Source organism: Oncorhynchus kisutch, linkage group LG20, assembly GCF_002021735.2.
Source record: "Oncorhynchus kisutch isolate 150728-3 linkage group LG20, Okis_V2, whole genome shotgun sequence".
Taxonomy (NCBI): domain Eukaryota; kingdom Metazoa; phylum Chordata; class Actinopteri; order Salmoniformes; family Salmonidae; genus Oncorhynchus; species Oncorhynchus kisutch.
Window position 1 is genome coordinate 26,499,860 of NC_034193.2, and position 26,042 is coordinate 26,525,901.

The 26,042-nt window shown below is 42.3% G+C and overlaps 1 protein-coding gene across 2 annotated transcripts in view; it reads left to right on the plus strand.

Annotated features, from left to right (window-relative positions):
- The window catches only part of plxdc1 (plexin domain containing 1), a 92,887-nt gene extending 67,379 nt beyond the window's left edge, over nucleotides 1-25,508 (plus strand). The window contains exons 7-14 of one of the 2 annotated variants that reach the window (XM_020453827.2): nucleotides 22,278-22,377; nucleotides 22,537-22,632; nucleotides 22,764-22,845; nucleotides 23,078-23,138; nucleotides 23,247-23,373; nucleotides 23,805-23,840; nucleotides 24,393-24,550; nucleotides 24,922-25,508. In XM_020453827.2, coding sequence (XP_020309416.1) covers nucleotides 22,278-22,377; nucleotides 22,537-22,632; nucleotides 22,764-22,845; nucleotides 23,078-23,138; nucleotides 23,247-23,373; nucleotides 23,805-23,840; nucleotides 24,393-24,550; nucleotides 24,922-25,047 — 786 coding nt within the window. In that variant the 3' untranslated portion in view covers nucleotides 25,048-25,508. The remainder of the gene's footprint in view (nucleotides 1-22,277; nucleotides 22,378-22,536; nucleotides 22,633-22,763; nucleotides 22,846-23,077; nucleotides 23,139-23,246; nucleotides 23,374-23,804; nucleotides 23,841-24,392; nucleotides 24,551-24,921) is intronic. The other variant, XM_031799034.1, reaches the window with a different exon arrangement.
- The last annotated feature ends 534 nt before the right edge of the window (nucleotides 25,509-26,042 follow it).

Consider the following 26,042-nt stretch of genomic DNA (forward strand, 5'->3'; position numbering starts at 1 on the left):
CCTGTTACCAACCCTTAGTAGACTTATGGAAAAAATGGTGTTTGACCAGATACAATGTTATTTCACAGTTAACAAATTGACAGACTTTCTGCACACAGAAGGACACTTAATTAACAAGCACAGCCTTAAAATCAAATCAAATCAAATTTGATTTGTCACATACACATGGTCAGCAGATGTTAATGCGAGTGTAGCGAAATGCTTGTGCTTCTAGTTCCGACAATGCAGTAATAACCAACAAGTAATCTAACTAACAATTCCAAAACTACTGTCTTATACACACAAGTGTAAGGGGATAAAGAATATGTACATAAAGATATATGAATGAGTGATGGTACAGAGCGGCATAGGCAAGATACAGTAGATGGTGTCGAGTACAGTATATACATATGAGGTGAGTATGTAAACAAAGTGGCATAGTTAAAGTGGCTAGTGATACATGTATTACATAAAGTTGCAGTAGATGATATAGAGTACAGTATATACGTATACATATGAGATGAATAATGTAGGGTATGTAAACATTATATTAGGTAGCATTGTTTAAAGTGGCTAGTGATATATTTGACATCATTTCCCATCAATTCCCATTATTAAAGTGGCTGGAGTTGAGTCAGTGTGTTGGCAGCAGCAACTCAATGTTAGTGGTGGCTGTTTAACAGTCTGATGGCCTTGAGATAGAAGCTGCTTTTCAGTCTCTCGGTCCCAGCTTTGATGCACCTGTACTGACCTCGCCTTCTGGATGATAGCGGGGTGAACAGGCAGTGGCTTGGGTGGTTGATGATCTTTTTGGCCTTCCTGTAACATCGGGTGGTGTAGGTGTCCTGGAGGGCAGGTAGTTTGCCCCCGGTGATGCGTTGTGCAGACCTCACTACCCTCTGGAGAGCCTTACGGTTGTGGGCGGAGCAGTTGCCGTACCAGGCGGTGATACAGCCCGCCAGGATGCTCTCGATTGTGCATCTGTAGAAGTTTGTGAGTGCTTTTGGTGACAAGCCGAATTTCTTCAGCCTCCTGAGGTTGAAGAGGCGCTGCTGCGCCTTCTTCACGATGCTGTCTGTGTGGGTGGACCAATTCGGTTTGTCTGTGATGTGTATGCCGAGGAACTTAAAACTTGCTACCCTCTCCACTACTGTTCCATCGATGTGGATAGGGGGGTGTTCCCTCTGCTGTTTCCTGAAGTCCACAATCATCTCCTTAGTTTTGTTGACTTTGAGTGTGAGGTTATTCTCCTGACACCACACTCCGAGGGCCCTCACCTCCTCCCTGTAGGCCGTCTCGTCATAGTTGGTAATCAAGCCTACCACTGTTGTGTCGCCCGCAAACTTGATGATTGAGTTGGAGGCGTGCGTGGCCACGCAGTCGTGGGTGAACAGGGAGTACAGGAGAGGGCTCAGAACGCACCCTTGTGGGGCCCCAGTGTTGAGGATCAGCGGGGAGGAGATGTTGTTGCCTACCCTCACCACCTGGGGGCGGCCCGTCAGGAAGTCCAGTACCCAGTTGCACAGGGCGGGGTCGAGACCCAGGGTTTTGGTTGCAGGCCGTGTCAGTGGCACTGTATTGTCCTCAACGCGGGCAAAAAAGTGATTTAGTCTGCCTGGGAGCAAGGCATCCTGGTCCGTGACTGGGCTGGTATTTTTTTTGTAATCCGTGATTGACTGTAGACCCTGCCACATATCTCTTGTGTCTGAGCCGTTGAATTGAGATTCTACTTTGTCTCTATACTGACGCTTAGCTTGTTTGATTGCCTTGCGGAGGGAATAGCTGCACTGTTTGTATTCGGTCATGTTTCCGGTCACCTTGCCCTGATTAAAAGCAGTGGTTCGCGCTTTCAGTTTCACGCGAATGCTGCCATCAATCCACGGTTTCTGGTTTGGGAATGTTTTAATCGTTGCTATGGGAACGACATCTTCAACGCACGTTCTAATGAACTCGCACACCGAATCAGCGTATTCGTCAATGTTGTTGTCTGACGCAATACGAAACATATCCCAGTCCACGTGATGGAAGCAGTCTTGGAGTGTGGAATCAGATTGGTCGGACCAGCGTTGAACAGACCTCAGCGTGGGAGCTTCTTGTTTTAGTTTCTGTCTGTAGGCAGGGATCAACAAAATGGAGTCGTGGTCAGCTTTTCCGAAAGGAGGGCGGGGCAGGGCCTTATATGCGTCGCGGAAATTAGAATAGCAGTGATCCAAGGTTTTGCCAGCCCTGGTTGCGCAATCGATATGCTGATACAATTTAGGGAGTCTTGTTTTCAGATTAGCCTTGTTAAAATCCCCAGCTACAATGAATGCAGCCTCAGGATGTATGGATTCCAGTTTGCAAAGAGTAAAATAAAGTTCGTTCAGAGCCATCGATGTGTCTGCTTGGGGGGGGGGATATATACGGCTGTGATTATAATCGAAGAGAATTCCCTTGGTAGATAATGCGGTCGACATTTGATTGTGAGGAATTCTAAATCAGGTGAACAGAAGGATTTGAGTTCCTGTATGCTTTTGTGACCACACCACGTCTCGTTAGCATATGCCCCCGCCCCTCTTCTTACCAGAAAGATGTTTGTTTCTGTCAGCGCGCTGTGTGGAGAAACCAGCTGGCTGCACCAACTCCGATAGTGTCTCTCCAGTGAGCCATGTTTCCGTGAAGCAAAGAACGTTACAGTCTCTGATGTCCCTCTGGAATGCTACCCTTGCTCGGATTTCATCAACCTTGTTGTCAAGAGACTGGACATTGGCGAGAAGTATACTGGGGAGTGGTGCACGATGTGCCCGTCTCCGGAGTCTGACCAGAAGACCGCTACGTTTCCCTCTTTTACGAAGTCGTTTTTTTGGGTCGCCGGCTGGGATCCATTCCGTTGTCCTGGGTGAAAGGCAGAACACAGGATCCGCTTCGCGAAAGTCATATTCTTGGTCGTACTGATGGTGAGTTGACGCTGCTCTTATATTCAGTAGTTCTTCTCGACTGTATGTAATGAAACCTAAGATGACCTGAGGTACTAATGTAAGAAATAACACGTATAAAAAAAAATGCATAGTTTCCTAGGAACGCGAAGCGAGGCGGCCATCTCTGTCGGCGCCGGAAGTGGTACACAAATAACTGATGATTGGCTGAGAGAAATAGATGATACAATTATTGTTGGAGCTGTCCTGTTATTATACCCTGACAACACCGCTCACATCGAATGCGCGAGTATTGCAAAATAAATGTAGGAATCTGTTATTCAATTATTGCAACCACACTACTCGCGCGCGCCAACGAGCGTCTGCATTGCCAAGGGCTAAAATAGAATTCAGTTCTATTTCTGACGCAGATCGCGCTACAAGTCCTGCCTCTCCCATCTCCTCATTGGTTTATAGAAGCAGGTACCCACGTACCATCTCGTCATTGGTTATACCCATTGGGTGATTGAAAGACAAACTGTGTTGTCGGTCATCGTGGTAATACTATGAAAGTTTAGATGCCAATCACCATATAAGTTAAAGGAAGAAAACGCCTGGAAGGAGGAGAGATGACTAGAAACGATTCGGTTGACCGTTTTATGTTTGGATTAATTGTCGGAGTAGAGGACCTTGTTAATTTCAACTCAATGTTTATATCCCAGAACAAATTAGCTAGCAACAGCAAGCTAGCTAAATAGGGCATATTAGCTAGCAAGTGCCATAAATGTTTGATGCTTTTCGACCTGTCCCCAAATTAATGTAATTGGTTCAGAGTTTGTTTTGATATTTTAACCTCTGTGTCATGATCGCGTTTGGTGTGGAGGGAAAAAATTAATTTACGCGCGCAGCTGGTTTGGGTTCCGTGTGGACTTCAGTGCAGATTTTGACATTATCGATCATTGTCTGCTGCAGTAAAAACTGATGTGTTATGGCTTTACACCCCCTGCTATAATGTGGATAAAGAGTTACTTGTCTAACAGAACACAGAGGGTGTTCTTTAATGGAAGTCTCTCAAACATAATCCAGGTAGAAGCAGGAATTCCCCAGTGTAGCTGTTTAGGCCCCTTGCTTTTTTCAATCTTTACTAATGACATGCCACTGGCTTTGAGTAAGGCCAGTGTGTATATGTATGAGGATGACTCACCACTATACACGTCAGCTACTACAGCGACTGAAATGACTGCAACAATTAACAAAGATCTGCAGTTAGTTTCAGAATGGGTAGCAAGGAATAAGTTAGTCCTAAATATTTTCAAAACTAAAAGCATTGTATTTGGGACAAATCATTCATTAAACCCTAAACTACATCTCGTAATGAATAATGTGGAAATTGAGCAAGTTGAGGTGAGTAAACTGCTTGGAGTTACCCTATATTGTAAACTGTTATGGTTAAAACGTATTGATACAACAGTAGCTAAGATGGGGAAAAGTATGTCCATAAAGCGCTGCTCTGCATTCTTTACAACACTATCAACAAGGCAGGTCCTACAGGCCCTAGTTTTGTTGCACCTGGACTACTGTTCAGTCGCGTGGTCAGGTGCCACAAAGAGGGACTTGGAAAAATTGCAGTTTGCTCAGAACAGGACAGCACTGCTGGCCATTAAAATTACATGGAGAGCTAACGTTAATGACATGCATGTCCATCTCTCATGGCTCAAAGTGGAAGAGAGATGGACATCATCATTACTAAAGTAGCTAAAGGATGGGACTAAAAACAAACAAAAAATAATTCATGTAAAATATACTGTGTCCATAAAATGTATATATTATGTAGAGGCCTAAGTGTTGTTGTCCATTAGTTTCCTACCAATTAAGGGAGGGGTTAGAGGAAATAATCAAGGAAAATATGTATACATATTTTTAAATACACTACCGGTCAACATTTTTAGAACACCTACACCTATCAAGGCAAAGGGTGGCTATTTGAAGAATCTCAAATATAAAATATATTTTGATTTGTTTAACACTTTTTTGGTCACTACCTGATTCCATATGTGTTATTTCATAGTTTTGATGTCTTCACTATTATTCTACAATGTAGAACATAGTAAAAGTAAAAAAAACTCTTGAATGAGTCGGCGTTTGAAAACTTTTGACCGATAAAATATAAATATATATATATAAAAAATACACATGGGTCATTGGAAATGATGCAGACAATTACATTGATAGAAGCCACAATCTATCTGCAATATTAAATCTGATATGCCCCCTAAAATATATATATATATATATATATATATATATATATACAGTGGGGCAAAAAAAGTATTTAGTCAGCCACCAATTGTGCAAGTTCTCCCACTTAAAAAGATGAGAGGCCTGTAATTTTCATCATAGGTACACTTCAACTATGACAGACAAAATTAGAAAAAAAATCCAGAAAATCACATTGTAGGATTTTTTATGAATTTATTTGCAAATTATGGTGGAAAATAAGTAATTTGCACCTGTCACAGCCATAGTATCCAGAATACATCTTTATGCATTTTACCTTGGCTTTTACAGATGCATCACGTTACAGAACAAACTTTCACCTGCAGTGTTTTGTCTCCCCACTTCAAGCCAGTCTGCACCAACTCTTTCAGCTCCAGCAAAGTGTCATGGAAGAATTCCAGGGAGCTTGGTTTCGATGATGCCATTGCAAGGGACAGAGGAAACACTGTGGGTGGTGATACTTCACTTTAAATCTGACAAACTCCACATCAAACTTGACTTCAACAGTCAGTGGAAGGCAAATCTGGGTGACCATCAGACTGCAGCATCTTCAGAAGTGCATCAACAGCATTGTGTTTCACTTGGAAATCACTTATCCAGGATGCCAGGTCCTATCTGAAGATTGATGATGTTGAAAAATATTCTTTGTCAGAGTCAGTTGTCTCCTGAATTGCACAACCAGCATTGGTTTCAGTCTCTGAATCTATGTCACTGTGTGAAGGCAGTCCTGGACGAGTACCACCTACTGCCTCAAGCTCGCCATCTGACTCTTCGTCAGCGTGTGTTGGCAGTCTTGGAGGAGTACCACCTACTGCCTCAAGCTCACCATCTGAATCTTCGTCAGCGTGTGTTGGCAGTCTTGGAGGAGTACCACCTACTGCCTCAAGCTCGCCATCTGACTCTTCGTCAGCATGTGTTGGCAGTCTTGGAGGAGTACCACCTACTGCCTCAAGCTCGCCATCTGACTCTTCGTCAGCATGTTTTGGCAGTCTTGGAGGCGTACCACCTACTGCCTCAAGCTCGCCATCTGACTCTTCGTCAGCATGTGTTGGCAGTCTTGGAGGAGTACCACCTACTGCCTCAAGCTCACCATCTGACTCTTCATCAGCGTGTGTTGGCAGTCTTGTAGGAGTACCACCTACTGCCTCAAGCTCACCACCTGACTCTTCATCAGCGTGTGTTGGCAGTCTTGGAGGAGTACCACCTACTGCCTCAAGCTCGCCATCTGACTCTTCGTCAGCATGTTTTGGCAGTCTTGGAGGAGTACCACCTACTGCCTCAAGCTCGCCATCTGACTCTTCGTCAGCATGTTTTGGCATTCTTGGAGGAGTACCACCTACTGCCTCAAGCTCACCACCTGACTCTTCATCAGCGTGTGTTGGCAGTCTTGGAGGAGTACCACCTACTGCCTCAAGCTCGCCATCTGACTCTTCGTCAGCATGTTTTGGCAGTCTTGGAGGAGTACCACCTACAGCCTCAACATCACTATCTGACTCAATTTTACTCTCAGTTTCAGTAGGACTGTTATCTTCACTCTTCGCCTCAGACTGGCTGATGAGACTAGATCCACTTTCATTGTCACTGTCTTCCTTCTTCACCCTTTTTTCTTAAGGGTGGTTTTCTCCATTGATCCGTGTTACACAAGCGGATTAAACAATGATATAACAATGGCTCTACACATACAGTACAATATGAAATTGGACTGCCTTACTTGTCCATTGAAAATGAATAACCAGTTAGACAACATATAGGTTTTCCTTTTTTGAAGACATTTTCAATCTTCAGAACATAAGTAAAGAAATAGAAAGAACATTAATCTCTACTACCCAAGACGTTATCCATAATATCAGAATCATAATATTGAATCATAACTTAAATGAGCTTCTAACAGCTTCTCAGGAAATCGTGACACTGCAAGGCGTTTGAATAATGTTGGTGTTGTAGAACGGATAAATTGCACTTTTCATAATCTGGATTGTGCAAATTTAGACAGCCCTTTAGTTAAAAGGTATGTATCAAGCCATAGCTTGTATGATATTTTTTGATGTGCTTATGCTAGTAATAGACCAAGAACACTTGTCAATGTTGTTCGTCAGGACCGAAGAACACGATTACTGAACCCTGTAACACAGGCTGTGATTACGCAGTATAACACAGCTGTGCAAGACATCTTACTCACAATAGCTTTTTCTTATTTTATACCCTCAGTCACCTTCCTGAAACACCAGCCAAAAAATTTCACACGGACTGAGTGGAAATCAGCAAATTAAGTTCCAATATCTATATGATCACGGCTAGCACACAAAGGAACCACAGCAACAAAAAAAAGTACACCAAGTTAAATGACTACATTATATCTATTCAAAGCCCTCGTGAGTGAATAAGTTGCGCAAACATAAAAACCATCAGGTTGAAGTCAGGTGTTCTTAAATAAGTATATGGAGCATTCTGGAATGGAACGGTATATATGATTACCCAGAGAAAAAGTTGCCTTATAGTTCACAAATCAAAGGAACAGGCGGAACAGAATATTTACATACAGAGCGAAGGGATCGGACAGATTGTTTACATGACAGTGGATTGGTGTAATTCAGTGATATGCCCTGGTTACTGTCCGGGGGGAGTCAAACTTACTGGTGCACAAGCCTGTGACCATTTGCGTCTGTTTCCTTCTGATCAGAAACCAGTTGTTCTTAAACAAGACAACTTACCCAAAGGCAGAGGCAGAGTTGTAAATAAATAAACGTGAGTCATTAAATATATCAGGAAATCATTTTCTAATAAAGACAAAAGTATTTCCTCTAAAGAAATTGTTCCACAACAGGTAACGTCACCTCTGAGAACACATTACACAAACGCACAATTCAAGGTCAAACACGGTCCAACCATATTCACCCGCTCTTAATAAGGCGGTCTATTTAAACACTGGGAAGACACAAGCACACACTGTTACATTAGTTTGCATTTAGTTAACAAGCTGCCTGGTGGTGGAGAGCTAGTTTCTTTACATGTGCTATTGAAAGTCCGTAGATCACGAGCGGGAAAAGGCACTGACTGGAGTCTTTTTCAGTTTAACTAGTTTGCCAACGAGTAACCGACACAAAGTAACTAACGTTACTTACCACAAATGAATGCGACCATACCAGTCTGTTTTCGATGGTAACTGTACAGCTAGGTTGGTTAGCTGTTAATGATATGCTCTAAAATATGCTCTTCGCTGGCCATGGCAGAACACTGACATTCCTGTCTTGTAGGAAATCACACACAGAACGAGCAGTATGGCTGATGGCATTGTCATGCTGGAGGGTCATGTCAGGATGAGCCTGCAGGAAGGGTACCACATGAGGGAGGAGGATGTCTTCCCTGTAACGCACAGCATTGAGATTGCCTGCAATGACAACAAGCTCAGTCCGATTATGCTGTGACACACCGCCCCAGACCATGACTGATCCTCCACCTCCAAATTGATCCTGCTCCAGAGTACAGGTCTCGGTGTAACGCTGATTCCTTTGGCGAAAAATGCAAATCGACCATCCCCCATGGTGAGGCAAAACCACGACTTGTCAGTGAAGAGCACTTTTTGCCAGTCCTGTCTGGTCCAGCGACGGTGGGTTTGTGCCCATAGGCGACGTTGTTGCCAGTGATGTCTGGTGAGGACCTGCCTTACAACAGGCCTACAAACCCTCAGTCCAGCCTCTCTCAGCCTATTGCGGACAGTCTGAGCACTGATGGAGGGATTGAGCATTCCTGGTGTAACTCGAGCAGTTGTTGTTGCCATCCTGTACCTGTCCCGCAGGTGTGATGTTCGGATGTACCGATCCTGTGCAGGTGTTATTACACGTGGTCTGCCACTGCAAGGACAATCAGCTGTCCATCCTGTCTCCCTGTAGCGCTGTCTTAGGCGCCTTACAGTACAGACATTGCAATTTATCTGCAGTCTTCATGCCTCCTTGCAACATACCTAAGGCAGATTCACACAGATGAGCAGGGACCCTGGGCATCTTTCCTTTGGTGTTTTTCAGAATCAGTAGAAAGGCCTCTTTAGTGTCCTAAGTGTTCATGACTGTGACCTTAATTGCATACCATCTGTAAGCTGTTAGTGTCTTAACGACCGTTTCTCAGGTGCATGTTCATTAACTGTTTATGGTTCATTGATCAAGCATGGGACACAGTGTTTAAACCCTTTACGATGAAGATCTGTGAAGTTATTTGGATTTGTACTAATTATCTTTGAAAGACAGGGTCCTCTTTCTTTTTTTCTGAGTTTAGCTGGCAAGCTCCCTCGCTAGTTAGATAGCCTGACATCATCAAACTGTCTTTATCTTGGGAGCTGGGAGTACATGAACTTACTTGTAAGGTTTAAATGGTACACGCTGGATAACTTACCTTTCGTAAAAACTTCCAGGAGGGGAACTGTGTTGGGTCAGTCGGAGTCGATGGCGTCTTGGCTGTTCAGCTGTGTTGTTTCACTTTCAGCAATTTGTAGTGTAGCTGCTTTTATTCTGGTGCCAGCCTCAGAATCTTTAGTAGCCACACCCACTTTTATATTTGCAATGATGGATAATGAAGTCAAAAGGAATATTCAGGATGAACCGTCGTCAGGCCACCACTACTGCTAGCTACTTTATCTGTCTGTAGCTAGCTGCAGGCAGCATAGGTGGGCATACAGGATCCGCCCTTTTAGACTTATTTCCACATTTTACACATAGTTTAATAAAGTATTTACATATTACCAACATACGGGTATTGGTGTAAACCCCCTTCTAGTATACATAACATCCTTTTGGCTGAACATTATTGAAAACACACTAAACATGGTTTTAACAGGATTTATAGCACACAAAAACCGCAAACTATGCCACTACTGATTAAAAAATATATATTATTATTGTTATAGGCTGTGTTCATAAATTAATATGATAAAAAATATATATATATTACAAGATATGCAAATGATGTAAGCATACAAACATTAATGAATGGAGATGATGGGTACACAGTCCACGGTGTTGATTCCAAGTATATCTGATCTGTATAGACATTGATGGAACATGGCTGATTAGGGCATTGGGATCAGAATGATGATTTCAGCATGGGTTACATCATGAAGTCGAGAGCCATTTGTGTCAAGAAAGCTAGGCCCTGTGTGCAAGGAAAATGACATCGAGGGCACGTTGTTCTTCAACAACACAGCATACGGGACGATCAAAACAGACCAAATGGGTTACACACAGGGAAACAGGTGTGGTTATCAATTGTTTAAACAGTTCTGGTACTCTGCTTCAAAGGCACAAAAGGCATTCCTTAACAATATGCTTGCTTGTCAACGCCGATTCCTGTACCTATTGCATCTGCAATAGTGTTGAGAACCTGGTTATGCCGCCAACCCACTCGCAAAGGCTTTGGGTTTACATCTCAACATGTGCTTCCGCAATCGTCATCTGGAGCATAGCAAGCATGCTAGAGACTCCAACTGAACAGGTTGGATAGGCTGTGTTGAACTTCATAAACTTCCTGGATATGGGACTTGATGCACTGTGGCCCCACTTCCATGAGACTTCCTCTCAACTCCCTGTTTCCACCAGGCTCCTTGCTTCCTCATACCCACTCTTTGACATACTGTATCTTATCTCCCTCCACTGCTGCTCCTACTTTATCCTACACTAAAGGCCCTCTTTCCTTTGGCAGTCATATTTGGGTTTAGATAGACCGGCTCTTCCCCAGAGTCACTGCTGCCACAAGACTACTGTGGAGCAGTCAGGTATTTATCCTCGCTCGGCCGCAAGTTTATTCACACACAGGGTTACTCCGTTACACACGGAACAACTTCACATGGATCCACAAGCAACACTATCCAGGCTCCATGCAGGCTGTCATCCATGGCAATTAGCAATCTGGTCCCTGACATGAAAGCAAAGCTGCATTGTGCCACGTTCAAGTTAATGTTGAGACTTACATTCCTGACTTTTCCTACATGTCTTCTTTAGGGAATAGCTAAAGGACAGCCCTAGCAACATTTTACTTGATTTGTTTCTTTGATTTTAGCAATGTTTTAGTATATGTATTGTGATATACACTGTATTTACTTTTAAGTGTATATATTCCAGAATATCTATTTATTATTCTTATGGTATCTTTATGTTATAAACTCTTATTAACATGATGAAATGTTCGTAGAAAGATATTAGATAGCAAGGGAGTTTTAAGTAAAATGTTTAAATGTTTCTTTAGTAACACGATTGCAACGTTGTTTATAGACACGTTACAACTCTCAAATAAACATTCCAAAATGTTCTTTGGATGTTCACAAAGTAGTCTGACATTCTGTACATTTGAGGAACTTTTTGGGAACATTGCAAATACTACTACAATGTCACCAAAGTGTCCTGACATTCATAACCTCCAAAGTACTTACTGAAAACGTAACTATATCCATATGTAGTCAGATATACCCCCACTTGACATACAGACATTATGGAACATTGTCAATCTATCATTCTAACTGCAACTTTAGATGTTACTATGCATGGCTCTATAAAAAATGATCTGAATTGTTATATCCCAACATTGACCTGACATTTAGAAAATTGAAAGGACTAACTGGGAATGTTGTGAAGGTCAACAAAATCAACATATTGTTGAGTAATTTTAGAACTTGCCTAGACTTTAAAAAATAAAAATAATAATAATTCTAATGTCCCCTTATGCTCAGAAAGAAAATGTGACATATAGATCACAAAGGGACATACTGCACAATAAATATTTGAAAGTACTTTTCAGTAACACAACTGCAATGTTGTTTGTAGACACATCAGGGCTCTCAAAGGAACATTCCTAAATGTTCTTTGAATATCCCAAAAGTGATCTGACATTCACTGGACTCATTGGGAATGTTATGCAGAATATTGCCAAAGTGACGTGACAGTCAGTACATTTCAAGAACCTTCTGTGAACGTTACAAATACGTTACAAATACTGCGTTACTACGATATTAAACGTCTTGAATTCAACCATTATTGGGCTCAAATTCTTATTGAGATTTGTGAACAACCACAATCCGTAAGGCGCAAATAGCTAAATTATATCCATATTGCCGTAGACTACACCACTGCTGTCATCCTTACCGCCAAGCGTTTATTCAAGTTACATAATCTTTGGATGCCGACAGCAGTCGCACCATTGGAAGACATAGCTTGGACTTTAGCCTACAAAAGCCTATTCCGGCTTTTTTCCCGCGATCCATCAAATACATTTGTCATCATAAAATCAAATCAAATTTTATTGGTCGCATACACGTGTTTAGCAGATGTTATTGCGGGTGTAGCAAAATGCTTGTGTTTCTAGCTCCAACAGTGCAGTAATATCTAACAATTAGTATCTAACAATTTCACAACAATACACACATCTAAAAGGAATCTATTTAAGATTTAAGAACATATAAATATTTGGACGAGCAATGTCGTCGCGGCATAGACTAAAATACAGTAGAACAGAATAGAATACAGTATATACATATGAGATGAGTAATGCAACATATGTAAACATTATTAAAGTGACTAGTGTTCCATTATTAAAGTGTCCAGTGATTTCAAGTCTATGTGCAGTACAGTACGTATATAGGGCAGCAGCCTCTAAGATCCTAGAGATGGCTATTTAACAGTCTGATGGCCTTGAGATAAAAGCTGTTTTTCAGTCTCTCGGTCCCATCTTTGATGCACCTGTACTGGCCTCACCTTTGGAATGATAGCGGGGTGAACAGGCAGTGGCTCGGGTGGTTGTCGTCCTTGATGTTCTTCTTGGCCTTCCTGTGACATCAGGTGCTGTAGGTGTCCTGGACTGCAGGTAGTTTGCCCCTGGTAATGCGATAGTGGTCTCTGAGTTGTGGTCAGACTCGCTCAGGTGGAACAAACTTAAACTTGCACCTTTTTTTCAATTTGGTTTTGAATGTCATTGAGAAAGCAAAGTGTCAAAGTGTTTTTTCTCACAAACATTACAGCCCAGCTCATTTGTAATCATACATGATTACAAATCATATAGCCTATCGCTGTGATTTGTTATTCGATTATTTCAATCAGGTGTCAGAGCTGAGCTCAGACCAGGTTTGCAAAATTCCGTGAACTTTCAATAAATTCCCTGGTTTTCCAGAAATCCTGGTTGGAGGATTGCAGATTTCCTGCTCATACCCTTCTGATTCCGTGAATCCTAAACCAGGATTTCAGGAAAACCAGGGAATTTTTTTGAATGTTCTCCGAATTTTGCAAACCTGGTCTGAGCTCAGCTCTGACACCTGACTTAAATAATCAATTGGTTCTGGAATAAAGAAAGTGCAAATAAGGTTTGCAATTTGGCATCAATAACATGACAGTAATTCTACCTCAAAAACAAACGTGAGAATACCAATTAATTTAAAACCCACCATAGCATGTAGGACTAAATAAGATTACATACCTTTGCCGACAAGATATACAGTACCAATGATCTGCTGTCCAGAGGGAAACAGCAAACAGATCAATGTCTTCCCACAGTAAAGTAAGCACAACAGAGGATGCTAATCAATCCATCTCTGAAACCTCTCAAAAATCCACAACAAATTAATACAGCTAAGCTACATGTCAAGTAGTAATTGAAAAGGGCTACCCACCCCTCACCCACAGACATAAACATTATCAAGAACTCTTAGTTTCACCATCTAAGATAGCTAGCTAGTCAACTAGAAATCTAGACTGCTGGTTTATAAAACCTAAAGAAAGTCAAACTAGTTTTTATGAATTTCGCATGCATTTTAAATTGCTAGACAAATAGACAGCCAATGTAGCCATCTATTCAGGCTAATGTTGCTAACTAGCTAACCATGAGCTAGCTCAGGGGTGGGCAATTCCAGTCCTCGAGGGCCTGATTGGAGTCACAGTTTTGCCCCAGCCCCAGCTAACACACCTGATACCATTAATCACCTAATCCCATATGAAAAAATAAATGGTGGAAAAAACTATTAGAACCATTTCCATGTTTGACCACTAGGTTTTATGGGTATTATGACTCATACTATGGTACACTATAGGAGCTCGTGCTCTTAGTAGTGATGTGCCTCTAGGCCTTCGAGAAGAAATTCAATTGAAAAAATGTAAATGGGAAAAATGGTCCCACCCATTGCAAGTCAAAATGTGATCAAATCAACAACAAAAAATGTCACTTGCGCCGAATACAACAGGTGTGTAGACCTTACAGTGAAATGCTTACTTACAAGCCCTTAACCAACAATGCAGTTTTAAGAAAATACCTAAAAAAAAGTAAGAGATAAGAATAACAAATAATTAAAGAGCAGCAGTAAAATAACAATAGAGGGGCTATATACAGGGGGTAACGGTACAGAGTCAATGTGCGGGGGCACCGGTGTCGAGGTAATTGAGGTAATATGTACATGTAGGTATTAGAGTTATTAAAGTGACTATGCACAGACAATGACACAGAGTAGCAGCAGCGTAATAGGGGGGGCAATGCAAATAGTCTGGGCAGCCATTTGATTAGATGTTCAGGAGTCTTATGGCTTGGGGGGAGTAGCTGTTTAGAAGCCTCTTGGACCTGGACTTGGCGCTCTGGTACCACTTTCCCTGTGGTAGCAGAGAGAACAGTCTATGACTAGGGTGGCTGGAGTCTTTGAAATTTTTAGGGCCTTCCTCTGACACCGCCTGGTATAGTGGTCCTGGATGTCAGGAAGCTTGGCCCCGGTGACGTACTGTGCCGTACGCACTACCCTCTGCAGTGTCTTGTGGTCGGAGGCCGAGCAGTTGTCATACCAGGCAGTGATGCAACCCGTCAGGATGCTCTCGATGGTGCAGCTGTAAAACCTTTTGAGGATCTGAGGACCCATGCCAAATCTTTTCAGTCTCCAGAGGGGTAATAGGTTTTGTCATGCCATTTTCATGACTGTCTTGGTGTGCTTGGACCATGTTAGTTTGTTGGTGATTGACGCCAAGAACCTGCTCCACTACAGCCCTGTCAATGAGAATGGGGGTGTGCTTGTTTCTCCTTTTCCTGTAGTCCACAATCATCTCCTTTGTCTTGATCACGTTGAAGGAGAGGTTGTTGTCCTTACACCGCATGCTCAGGTCTCTGACCACCTCCCTATAAGCTGTCTCATGATTGGTTGATTCCATTGCCACTCCACAATTCTGCTCTAATAAAATTAAATGGCAGAGGGCTTCTGTCTAGTTTCTGAAGGCCTAGCCAATTGCTCATCTAGATAGCTAGATTTATCTCCCAAGAGACCACCAAAACAAATACCATTGAAGGGCCTCCCGAGTGGTGCAGTGGTCTAAGGCACTGCATCGCAGTGCTGAGGCATCACTACAGACTGGGGTTTGATCTCAGGCGGTGTCACAACCGGCCGTGACCGGGAGTCCCATAGGGCAGCACACAGAGTCATCCGGGTTAGGGGAGGATTTGGCCAGGGGGCTTTCCTTTCCTGCGACTCCTTGTGGTGGGCCGGGCGCTTGCAAGCTTACTCCCGAGTCTTCAGTTGAATGGTGTTTCCTCCGACACATTGGTGTTGCTCGTTCTGGGTTAAGCAAGCAGGTGTTAAGAAGCAGCATGGCTTGTTGGGTCATGTTTTCGGGGAACGCATGACTCAAGCTTCGCCTCTCCCGAGCCCGTTGGGGAGTTGCAGCTATGAGACAAGATCGTAACTACCAATTGGATATCACGAGAAAAAGGGGGTAAAATTACTTTATCAATCCTTGGGCCTTCTCTGAGGGCATAGAAGGCCGTTATAATTCTCCACTATAGTTCCCCACTATAGACCACTACAGACACAATGCTGGCTAAACACAACAGTCTCTTGCACTTGAATGAATTGAGGAAAAATTGTACTTACCATGACTGTGATATGTGGTTGTCTCACCTAGCTACCTTAAGATTAAATTTCTGCATATCACTGGTAGAAACGGGCCAGCTAATTTTCCTGGTTGTAAGCAAACCACAATATCCAGAATTCATAGTGATTTTAGGACATAGTACTGCCCTGAGGAGGTGTATCCAATTGTTGTGAGAAAAATCTAAATGTCTGTGTCTGTAGCCAGCACTTTCAGCAAGAGGATTTCAAAATGGAACTGAAGTCTCAACCGATGGGGTTGCATATGTCATTGAAAAGTGATGCTATTCAATCGACTTTCCCCATCACTTCAAAGAGGAAGGCCTCCGGTCAGCCAACATCAGCACAGAAGAAAATAAGTCAAGCTGAGGTAACGTAGCTAATGTTACCTAGCTAACTAGCTAGCTAACTACATTTGTTTACCTAAACCAAAAACTAGCTAGCTACCATTCAAAATACACTGGCTTGACTATCTGGTGGTGTGATTTGTAGCTTTGCAAGCTAACCTTAGCTTCATTAGCTTACACTAGCTAGCCAGCTAACTAACTTCCACAGACGCGAATGGGACTAACTTTATGGGTTCCATTTAAAGTCGGATCCCATCAACATCTGCAGCGGCATCAACATTAAGCTCAGCACCAGCAATTAGTGTAAATCACCTTCTAAAATCTTACTAAAATCTATAAAATCTTTCCATGGCTCCATGATGAGCAAATAAATATACTGTTGTGGGTGGGCATTGTGTGTGAAGGTTAGTAAGCATCATCTATTGAGTGTGTATTGATGGGGATAAAGTAGTAAAATGTTGGCTAATCACTGACTAATGTGTGTCCTACAGACTAATCCTGCTGCTGCTGCTGATGATGATGATGATGATGATGGCCTTGACCCTAGCTTTAGTTGTACAGAGCCTGTAGACCCATTGGATAAAAGCTTTCAGCCTGGAATAAGGTCAAGCTCAAGGTCATCTGACTTCGAAACAAGCCAGGACAGCCAAAGGTATTTAATAAATCACCAATACACTAAACTGTTTCCAATAGCGCTCCTCAAACTTTTCACACCCTTGCAGTCAGTTCATTGGGGAGAGGGGCTGTTAGTATACTTTTCAAGCCTACTCACTCTATCGTTGGCAGTGCTTGTCTACTCGACAGCACAACTGTAGGTGCTCATACACAACAATACACGATAAGACTGTGTACAAGTCAAGCCAACTGAAACTTTTCACATCTTTGCTGACATCCCATTTCCCATCCCCGGGTATGTGTAACAAAACACATACACCCCCCCCCCTGTCTACTGTTCCCATTTTTGTTTACAAATGAACCTAGTTTATTGTATGGTTACACATCCTCATGATTAGTCTTCATGTCTTTCCAGGAGACTTACAGTACATTTCAATCTTCTGCGAGAGGTCGAAGCTGTGGGTGCTAAAACCAGCTGCCATTACCCAACACAAAAAGAGGCTCACCAGTTGAAGAACATTCTGGAACCTGCCTGAAACATTCAACCAACACATATCCACATTCAATGAGACTGATGTTGTAGTATAATATAGAATTCCTTGTATGTTCACAACTTCATTGTGATATAGATATTACTAGCTGTTGTACATATGTACTTTATATAAAGGTGTTTTATATAATATTTTTTACAAGTGTACTGACAAGTGACCAAATGATTCCAGCTACAGATATTTTTTGGGCAAAGGTAGAGATGTCGTTTTGTTTTTACAACTTTCTCCCTGTCATTTATAATGTATAATGTATCATTTATAATGTATAGTGCCTTGCAAAAGTATTCATACCCCTTGGATTTCTTCACATTTTGTGTTACAAAGTAGGATTAAAATTGATTTAATTGTATTTTTTGTCAACAATTTACAGATAATACTCTGTAATGTCAGTGGAAGAATATCTTTAAAAAAATGTTTTAATAGAAATTAAATAACTAAAATATAGTTCCTTCAGCTCCTTGAGTCAATACATGTTAGAAACTCCTTTGGAGGCATTTTCAGTTGTGGATTGTCTTGGTTAAGTCTCTAAGAACGTTACACACCTGGATTGTGTAATATTAGCCCATTATTATTTTCATAATTCTTCAAGCTCTGTCAAGATGTTGGGGATCATGGCTAGACAGGCATTTTCAAGTCTTGCCATATATTGTCAAGCAGATCTGTAACTTGGTCACTCAGGAACATTCATTGTCTTCTTGGTAAGCAACTCATGTAGATTTGGCCTTGTATTGAAAAATATTGTCCTGATGAAAGGTGAATTCTTCTACCAGTGCTCTCCGCAGCCGATGTAAGACATTTAAACAGGTTAACATTCACAAAGCCACAGGGCCAGACGGATTACCAGGATGCATACTCAGAGCATGCGCTGGCCAGCATGCAAGTGGCTTTTCAAGCTCTTCCTGACCCCGTCTGTAATACCTACATGTTTCAAGCAGACCACCATAGTCCCTGGGCCCAAGAACGCCATGGTAACCTGTCTAAATGACTATCTCCCCATAGCACTCACACCTGTAGCCATGAAATGCTTTGAAAGGCTGGTCATGGCTTACGTTAACACCATAATCCCAGACACCCATGACCCATTACAATTCGTATACCTCCCCAAAAGATCCACAGATGCCACAATCTCTATTGCACTCCACACTGCCCTTTCTCAACTGCGCAAGAGGAACAACTATCTGAGAATGCTGTTCTTGACTACAGTTCAGAATTCAACACCATAGTGCCAGCTTGTCACCAAACTAAGGACCCGGGGACTGAACAACTCCCTCTTCAACTGGATCCTGTACTTTTAGTAGGCCGCCATTGTAAGTAAGAATGTGTTCTTAACTGACTTGCCTAGTTAAATAAAGGTTCAATAAAAATAAAACTTCCTGACCGGCCATCCCCAAGTGGTGAGTGTAGGGAACAACACATCCGTCACACTGACCCTCAACACAGGGGCCCCTCAGGGGTGCGTACTTAGTCCCCTGCTGTACTCTCTGTTCCCCCATGACTGCGTGGCTGTGCACGACTCCAACGGCATCATGAAGTTCACAGACGACACGACGGTGTTTGGCCTGATGACCGACAAAGATGAGAGGTCAGAGACCTGCCAGTGTGGTGTCAGGACAACAACCTCTCCCTCAATGTCAGCAAGACAAAGAAGCTGATCGTGGACTACAGCAAACAGAAGGCCGAGCACGCCCCGATCCACATCGATGGGGCTCTAGTGGAGCTGGTCGACAGCTTCAAGTTCCTCTGTGTCCACATCACTAAGGATCTATCATGGTCCCCACACACCAACACAGTCATGAAGAGGGCTGAAAATAATTTGGCATGGGCTCTCAGATCCTCAAAAAGTTATACAGATGCACCATTGAAAGCATCTGGCTGCATCACTGGCTGCATCACCGCTTGGTATAGCAACTGCTTGGCATCCAACTGCAAGGTGTAACAGAGGGTAGCAGGGCCATCCAGGAACTCTATACTAGGTGGTGTCAGATGAAGGCCCTAAAAAATTGTCAAAGACTCCAGCCACCCAAGTCATAGAGGGTTACCGCAGGCAAGTGGTACCGATGCACCAAGTCTGGAACCAACAGGACCCTTAACAGCTTCTATCCCCCAGCCAGTTAGTTACATAGTTACCCGGACAATCTGCATTGACCCTTTTTGCACTACCTTTTTTCCCGACACAATCTGCTGCTACTGTTTATTATCTGTCACTTTATCCCTAGTTACAGTGAGCTCCAAAAGTATTTGAACAGTGACACGTTTTGTTTCCGCTCTGTACTCCAGCAGTTTGATACAATGACCGAGGTTAAAGGGCAGACGGTTAGATTTATTTTGAGGGTATTTTCATCCATATCGAGTGACCCCTTTAGAAATTATAGCACTTTTTGTACATAGTGCCTCCATTTTAGGGGACCAAAAGTATTGGGAGGAATTAATTTAAATGTGTAGTAAAGTAGTCACGCAGTGATTACATCAAGCTTGTGACTATACAAACTTGTTGGATTCATTTGCTGTATGTTTTGGTTGGGTTTCACATGATTTTGTTCCCAAAAGAAATAGTAAATAATGTATTGTATCATTTTAGAAGTGTATAATTTCAAATCCAAAGTGCTGGAGTGCAGAGGCAGAAAGAAAAAAAAAGTGTCACTGTCTCAATACCTTTTGGAGCTCACTGATGTACATATCTACCGCATTTACCTCATACCCCTGCACTTTGACTTAGTGCGTGTACCTCGTAAATATATATCTTATTTATCGTTACTCGTGTATTTATTATTACTTTTATTATTATTGTTTAACTTTTCTATTATTGATCTATTTTCTTTCTCTCTGCATTGTTGGGAAGGGCCAGTAAGTAAGTATTTCACTGTTAGTCGACACCTGTTGTTTATGAAGCACGTGACAAATACGATTTTATTTTGTTTGTGCATTATCATTTTATTTGACTGAAGCAACTTTTCCACAAGGATTCTGCTTTTGCTTAGCTCCATCCTGTTGGTTTTTATCCTGAAAAAACACCCCAGTATTTGCCAATGTCAAGCATACCTATACCTTGACAGTTACTCAGTGATGTAGAGTGTTGGATTTGCCTCAAACATAAGGCTTTGCATTTAATTTTTTTTGCAGTATCACTTTACTGTCTTGTTGCAAACACCAGGGGTATTCAAGTTTTACCCTAAGAGGTCCAGAGACGGTTTCTGTTCTACCAGCTGGTTTCTGTTCTACCAGATAACTAATTGCACACACCTGGTGTTCCTGGTTTATATCAGTCCCTGATTAGAGGGGTAATGTAATGAAAAAAAGCAGTGGAACTGGCTTCTAGGTCCAGAGTTGAGTTTGTGGGGCATCCACGATGCATGATTTAGAATATAACTAGCAGGTCTTTGAGAGCTGGAATTCTTACTGGTTGGTAGGTGATCAAATACTTATGTCATGCAATAAAATGCAAGTTAATTACTTAAAAATCATACAATGTGATTTTCTGGATTTTTGTTTTAGATTCCATCTCTCACAGTTGAAGTGTACCTATGATTAAAAAAAATACAGACCTCTACATGCTTTGTAAGTAGGAAAACCTGCAAAATCGGCAGTGTATCAAATACGTGTTCTCCCCACTGTATGCTTAAAGATATATTCAATGTCTGATTTGTTATTGTTACCCGTCTACCAATCACTTATCTGAGGCTTCCGAAAAGTTCCCTGGTCTTTGTAGTTGAATCTGAGCTTTAAATGCAATACGTGACTGAGGGACCTTACAGATGTTGTATGTATGGGGGACAGAAGAAGGGTTAGTCATTCAAAAATCATGTAAACCCTTATTATCTAACTTATTATGCGATTCGTTAAGAAACTTTTTACTGAATACTTATGCAATGACAAAACATCTTTAACTTTGACATTACAGAGTAGTGACAAAGACAATTACATCCATTTTAATCCCACGTTGTAACACAATAAAATGTGAAGAAATCCAAGGGGTCTGAATACTTTTGTAAGGTACTGTATACTGTATATATGCTACAAGACAGGTCGCGGGAGAATGCTCATGAATGGATTTTGGAATTTTGGAATATTGATAAGTGGCAGTTGGGACGTTGAGTGCGCATCGTCTCAATGTTCATTTTGGCCAAAAAACTTGCAGACTCGAGTGTTAACTGTCGAACACATTAGCTAGTGGCCAGCCAAAAAAGGGCTTAACGGTGCTATCCAACACCTGATCCCAGTGCAGGGGTACCCTGACTGGGACTCAAACCCTGGTCCCTGTGACTGTCATTCCAAAACAGTTATATAATGTTTTTGTGAGGTCGCTTGGCGTGAACACTAGGTGTTGTACTGAGGTTGTTTAGTATTTTGTACAATGGGTTCAACTTTATTTTGTATTTTGTTTTCTCGCTTGCTCACCTCACTTGAAGTCTGCTAAACCGTTAATAAAATGTGTATGGCCTTGTTTAAGTTATCCTCTTAAGTTATCCTCTCTTATCCTCCAAACACTGAAAGAGATGGGCACAGTGTGGCAGAAAAGCTAGCTGTAGCCATAGATAGCTGGCCTCTTTTTATAGATATAAAATAATACTCACTCGGAGACGTGGAACACTCACAACAACAGGTTAGGATTTTCAATGTTATTGATCACTGTAGGGCACCCTAGCTCAAAATGGGAATATCTCAACCAGTCTCTCAAAGTCAACTTGTGTGTAAAAATGCAAAAGCCAACTCTCCAGTCTTTGATTCCCTCCTTCTCCTACTCCTTTAGGTTCCTTTGCCAGTAGAGAAGATCAACTCTACTGAACACCCAGTGAAGGTGGGCCTGTCTGACGCGTTCATGGCCCTCCTCCCCTCTCCACAGTCCTCAGGTCAGTCACAACAAGACTACACTCACACCTGCCATCCAATATCCTTCCCTCTCTACTGTACCCAGACCATCTTTAGATGTACAGTCATGTTATTTGTGTGTGTGAATGTCACAAGGTCAAGAATACTGGCCCGACTTCTACTTGATTTCCTCTCTATAGATGCAAGACGGCGGACCATCTATGAGTACCATAGAGTAGAGATTGACACCACTAAGATCAACAATCACTCTGCCTTTGAATTCACACCATTGCCCAGTGAGTATGCATTGTGCTCACAGACCCCTACTCAGCCAAACTTGTGACATCATGATGGCAGTTTCACGCTTTCCCCCCACTGAATACAAGCCTGTAAAAGTTGTAGTGGATCATTTGTCTTATTTTTCCAGCATGTCTCCAACACACCACTTGTGAACTCTGTCTCATATCCAACCTGACAAATGGCTGTGGTTGGTGCAACACACTGCAAAGGTGAGGTGTGTGTGTGTGTGTGTGTGTGTGTGTGTGTGTGTGTGTGTGTGTGTGTGTGTGTGTGTGTGTGTGTGTGTGTGTGTGTGTGTACGTGTATACATGTGAGTGTTAGACTTAATGTCATGTAAGAAGGACTAACATGAGACGTAAAAATTGTATATTTGTGTAGTATTTGTGAATTATACTAGTAGATAATTGTCATCTCTCGCGGTCCTCTCCACTTGTACTTCAGATGCTCCGATGGAATTGATCGTCACCGACAGGAGTGGCTCGACTACAACTGTCCTGAAGAGGTGAGATGGTATTAGATCGTTGGGCCGAAAAATCTGAAATTGACAAAGTACATCGAACAACCGTTACTCCCCCTCTCCCGGCAATATTATTTTGTAACTTTCTTTCAGGCAAAAGAGGGCACTTGTGAGGACTACACTCAGGGTGGCCCTGAGGGTTCCATGGGGTCCTTCAACCACTCAGCCCCAGAGCCCACACCCTCCCCTGCAGTGCTCTCAGATATCCCCGTCACCGAGGGTGAGTTGGGGGTCTGCTGGGTCTGAGTTATAGTGGTGCCCAGGGTTGCTGGCCATTCACATACCAAATCAGCACACCCCGATTAGCTTATTAAAGATAGTATGGTCCAACCCAAATAAATGGTCCAGTCCAATGTCGACATAGGAAATCAATGTTGCCAGGTTTGAGACATTTAACAATTTCCAGATTTAAATGTTTTTAAAGACACCATAGTATAATTATAAGGAGACATTTAAAGTTTTGCTATGTAGCTGCAACCCAAATCCACCCTCGAAAGATTGATAAATATAGTGAGATGCCAATCCATGCTTTCTGTGCTTGCATTCTGTTGTCTAGGTTCTGTCTGTCAGTCTGTCTATTTGTTTCTCTATGTCCGTCTGTCTCTTCCCATCTCATGTGTCTGTACAACAATACTCTCTTTTTGTCCACAGATGACACCAAACTTTTCATTCGCTACAATGGTGGTGGTGAGTTGGCTTGTAGTTGGTTGGCTACGTGGGTGTTTTGCATAGGTCAGTGAGGCTGCCTGGTTGTGAGTAATGTTATCCTTACCCGAAAGCACTGACCGTAGACTAGACTGAGCCACTGAGAGGATGAACTCAGTTTAAAAAAATGTAGAAAAAAAGATCCTGATGCAACTATGAATAAAATATACATTTCAGTGTGCTACCTCCTGAAAGACAATATCCTGGCTGTTCCAAGCCTTTATTATCACCAACAATTCCAGGCAAACTGGAATGCTGCTGGAGTTCATAGTGTTGTACTGTAAGTCTTTTGTTTTTCTGTCTTTGTGATGTGTTTCTGTCCTATAACTGTCGCTAATGTGCAAGTGAAGCTGGCTAACTGTTTGTCTGTACTGTATGTATCCTGTCGTGGGCACCTTGCCTTCTCCATTAGCCATTTTATCAAGCTTAGCAGGGTAGACTAGTGCTAATTTCATTTGACATTAGCAATTCTTATTCACAGTCATTCCAAGGATTTAGAATCATTGGCATTACCTCACTTTCCTTTTCTCTCAGACTTGCAAACGGGTCCTCCGCACCAGGAACGGACAGAGCACACTGCGATTATTGCAGGTGTGGTGGCAGCCCTCATTCTGCTGGTAGCCTTGACCCTTTTGGCTGTCTACTATATCAACACACACCCCACTGTTGCTCCTCCATTCTACCTCATGCAGGTGAGACTGAGAGCAGGCCCTTACAGAATTAGATAAATTCCACTTGAATGCTCTGTTATTATATATAAATGTCTAGAGCAGGGATGCATGACTCAATTTAAGCTATGATCAACTGCATGAAAAGATTCATTAAATGCCACGAAGAAATGATAGGTAGCAGGATTTCGGCCCTTGAGGGCCAGATGTGCTGAGTGTTCAGTACGGCACACTGGGGCCGGAAACAAAAATCTGCTGTTTTTATTGGACACGTTCAGGTAGAACCTCCCCGTTTCAAAATGGTTGTTCCCTACTGAACACAACCTTGGTCTAGGGCTGTACTGTACTCATGGACTTGACTAATCCTGGTTGGGTCAAATGTCTGTCGTTCACAGCGACACACCAATAACTACTGGCCATCTATGAAGTTCCACAACCAGAGCTGTCACTCCACCTATGCTGAGGTGGAGCTTGGGGGTCACGATAAGGAGGGCTTCATTGAGGCCGAACAGTGCTGCTAACTAGGCTGGACTTCCGGGGCAACGTTGGACAAGAGAGTGAGCGCCATTTTGGGGATTAAAAAAGGAACTAGAGGGGACAGAAATGCAAAACGTCCCTTATTCGTACCTTGGTGGACAATGTGTAACTGCTTGTAGAGAACAGTACTTTGTCTGTTTTGTCTGTGTCTCTCGCTCTTTGCCTGTCCAACATGCAGCAGCTGTCTATGGCCCTGTTCGAATACTCTAATAATACATTCTTCCTCCTTCCCTTCCTTGAGGTAAGCACAAATCTAACATTATTTGATAGGTGAGCAAGAAGTCCACTGCATTGATTTCACCAATCATATCATATCAGATCAGCAATAACTTCAAGGAAGGAGGGCCTACAGTGCCTTCGGAATGTATTCAGACACTTTGGCTTTTTCCACATTTTGTTACGTTACAGCCTGACTCTAAAAATGGATTTAATTGTTTTTTCCCTCATCAATCTACACAAAGCATAGACATTTTTTTTTAGAAATGTTTTCTAATTTATCAAAAATAATAAACTGAAATATCACATTGACATAAGTATTCAGACCCTTTACTCAGTACTTGGTTGAGGCACCTTTGGCAGCGATTACAGCCGTGAGTCTTCTTGGGTATTAATTCTACCATCCTGGCACACCTACACTACCGGTCAAAAATAATAGTGAAGACATCAAAACTATGAAATAGCACATATGGAATCATGTAGTACATGTGGAATTTTTTCCTTCTTAATGTGTTTGAGACAATCAGTTGTGCTGTGACAAGGTAGGGGGGGTATACAGAAGACAGACCAATTTGGTAAAAGACCAAGTCCATATTATGACAAGAACATCTCAAATCAGCGATGAGAAACGACAGTCCATCATTACTTTAAGACATGAAGGTCAGTCAATCTGGAAAATTTCACCAAATTGGAAAGTTTCTTCAAGTGCAGTCGCAAACACCATCAAGCGCTATGATGAAACTGGATCTCATGAGGACCGACA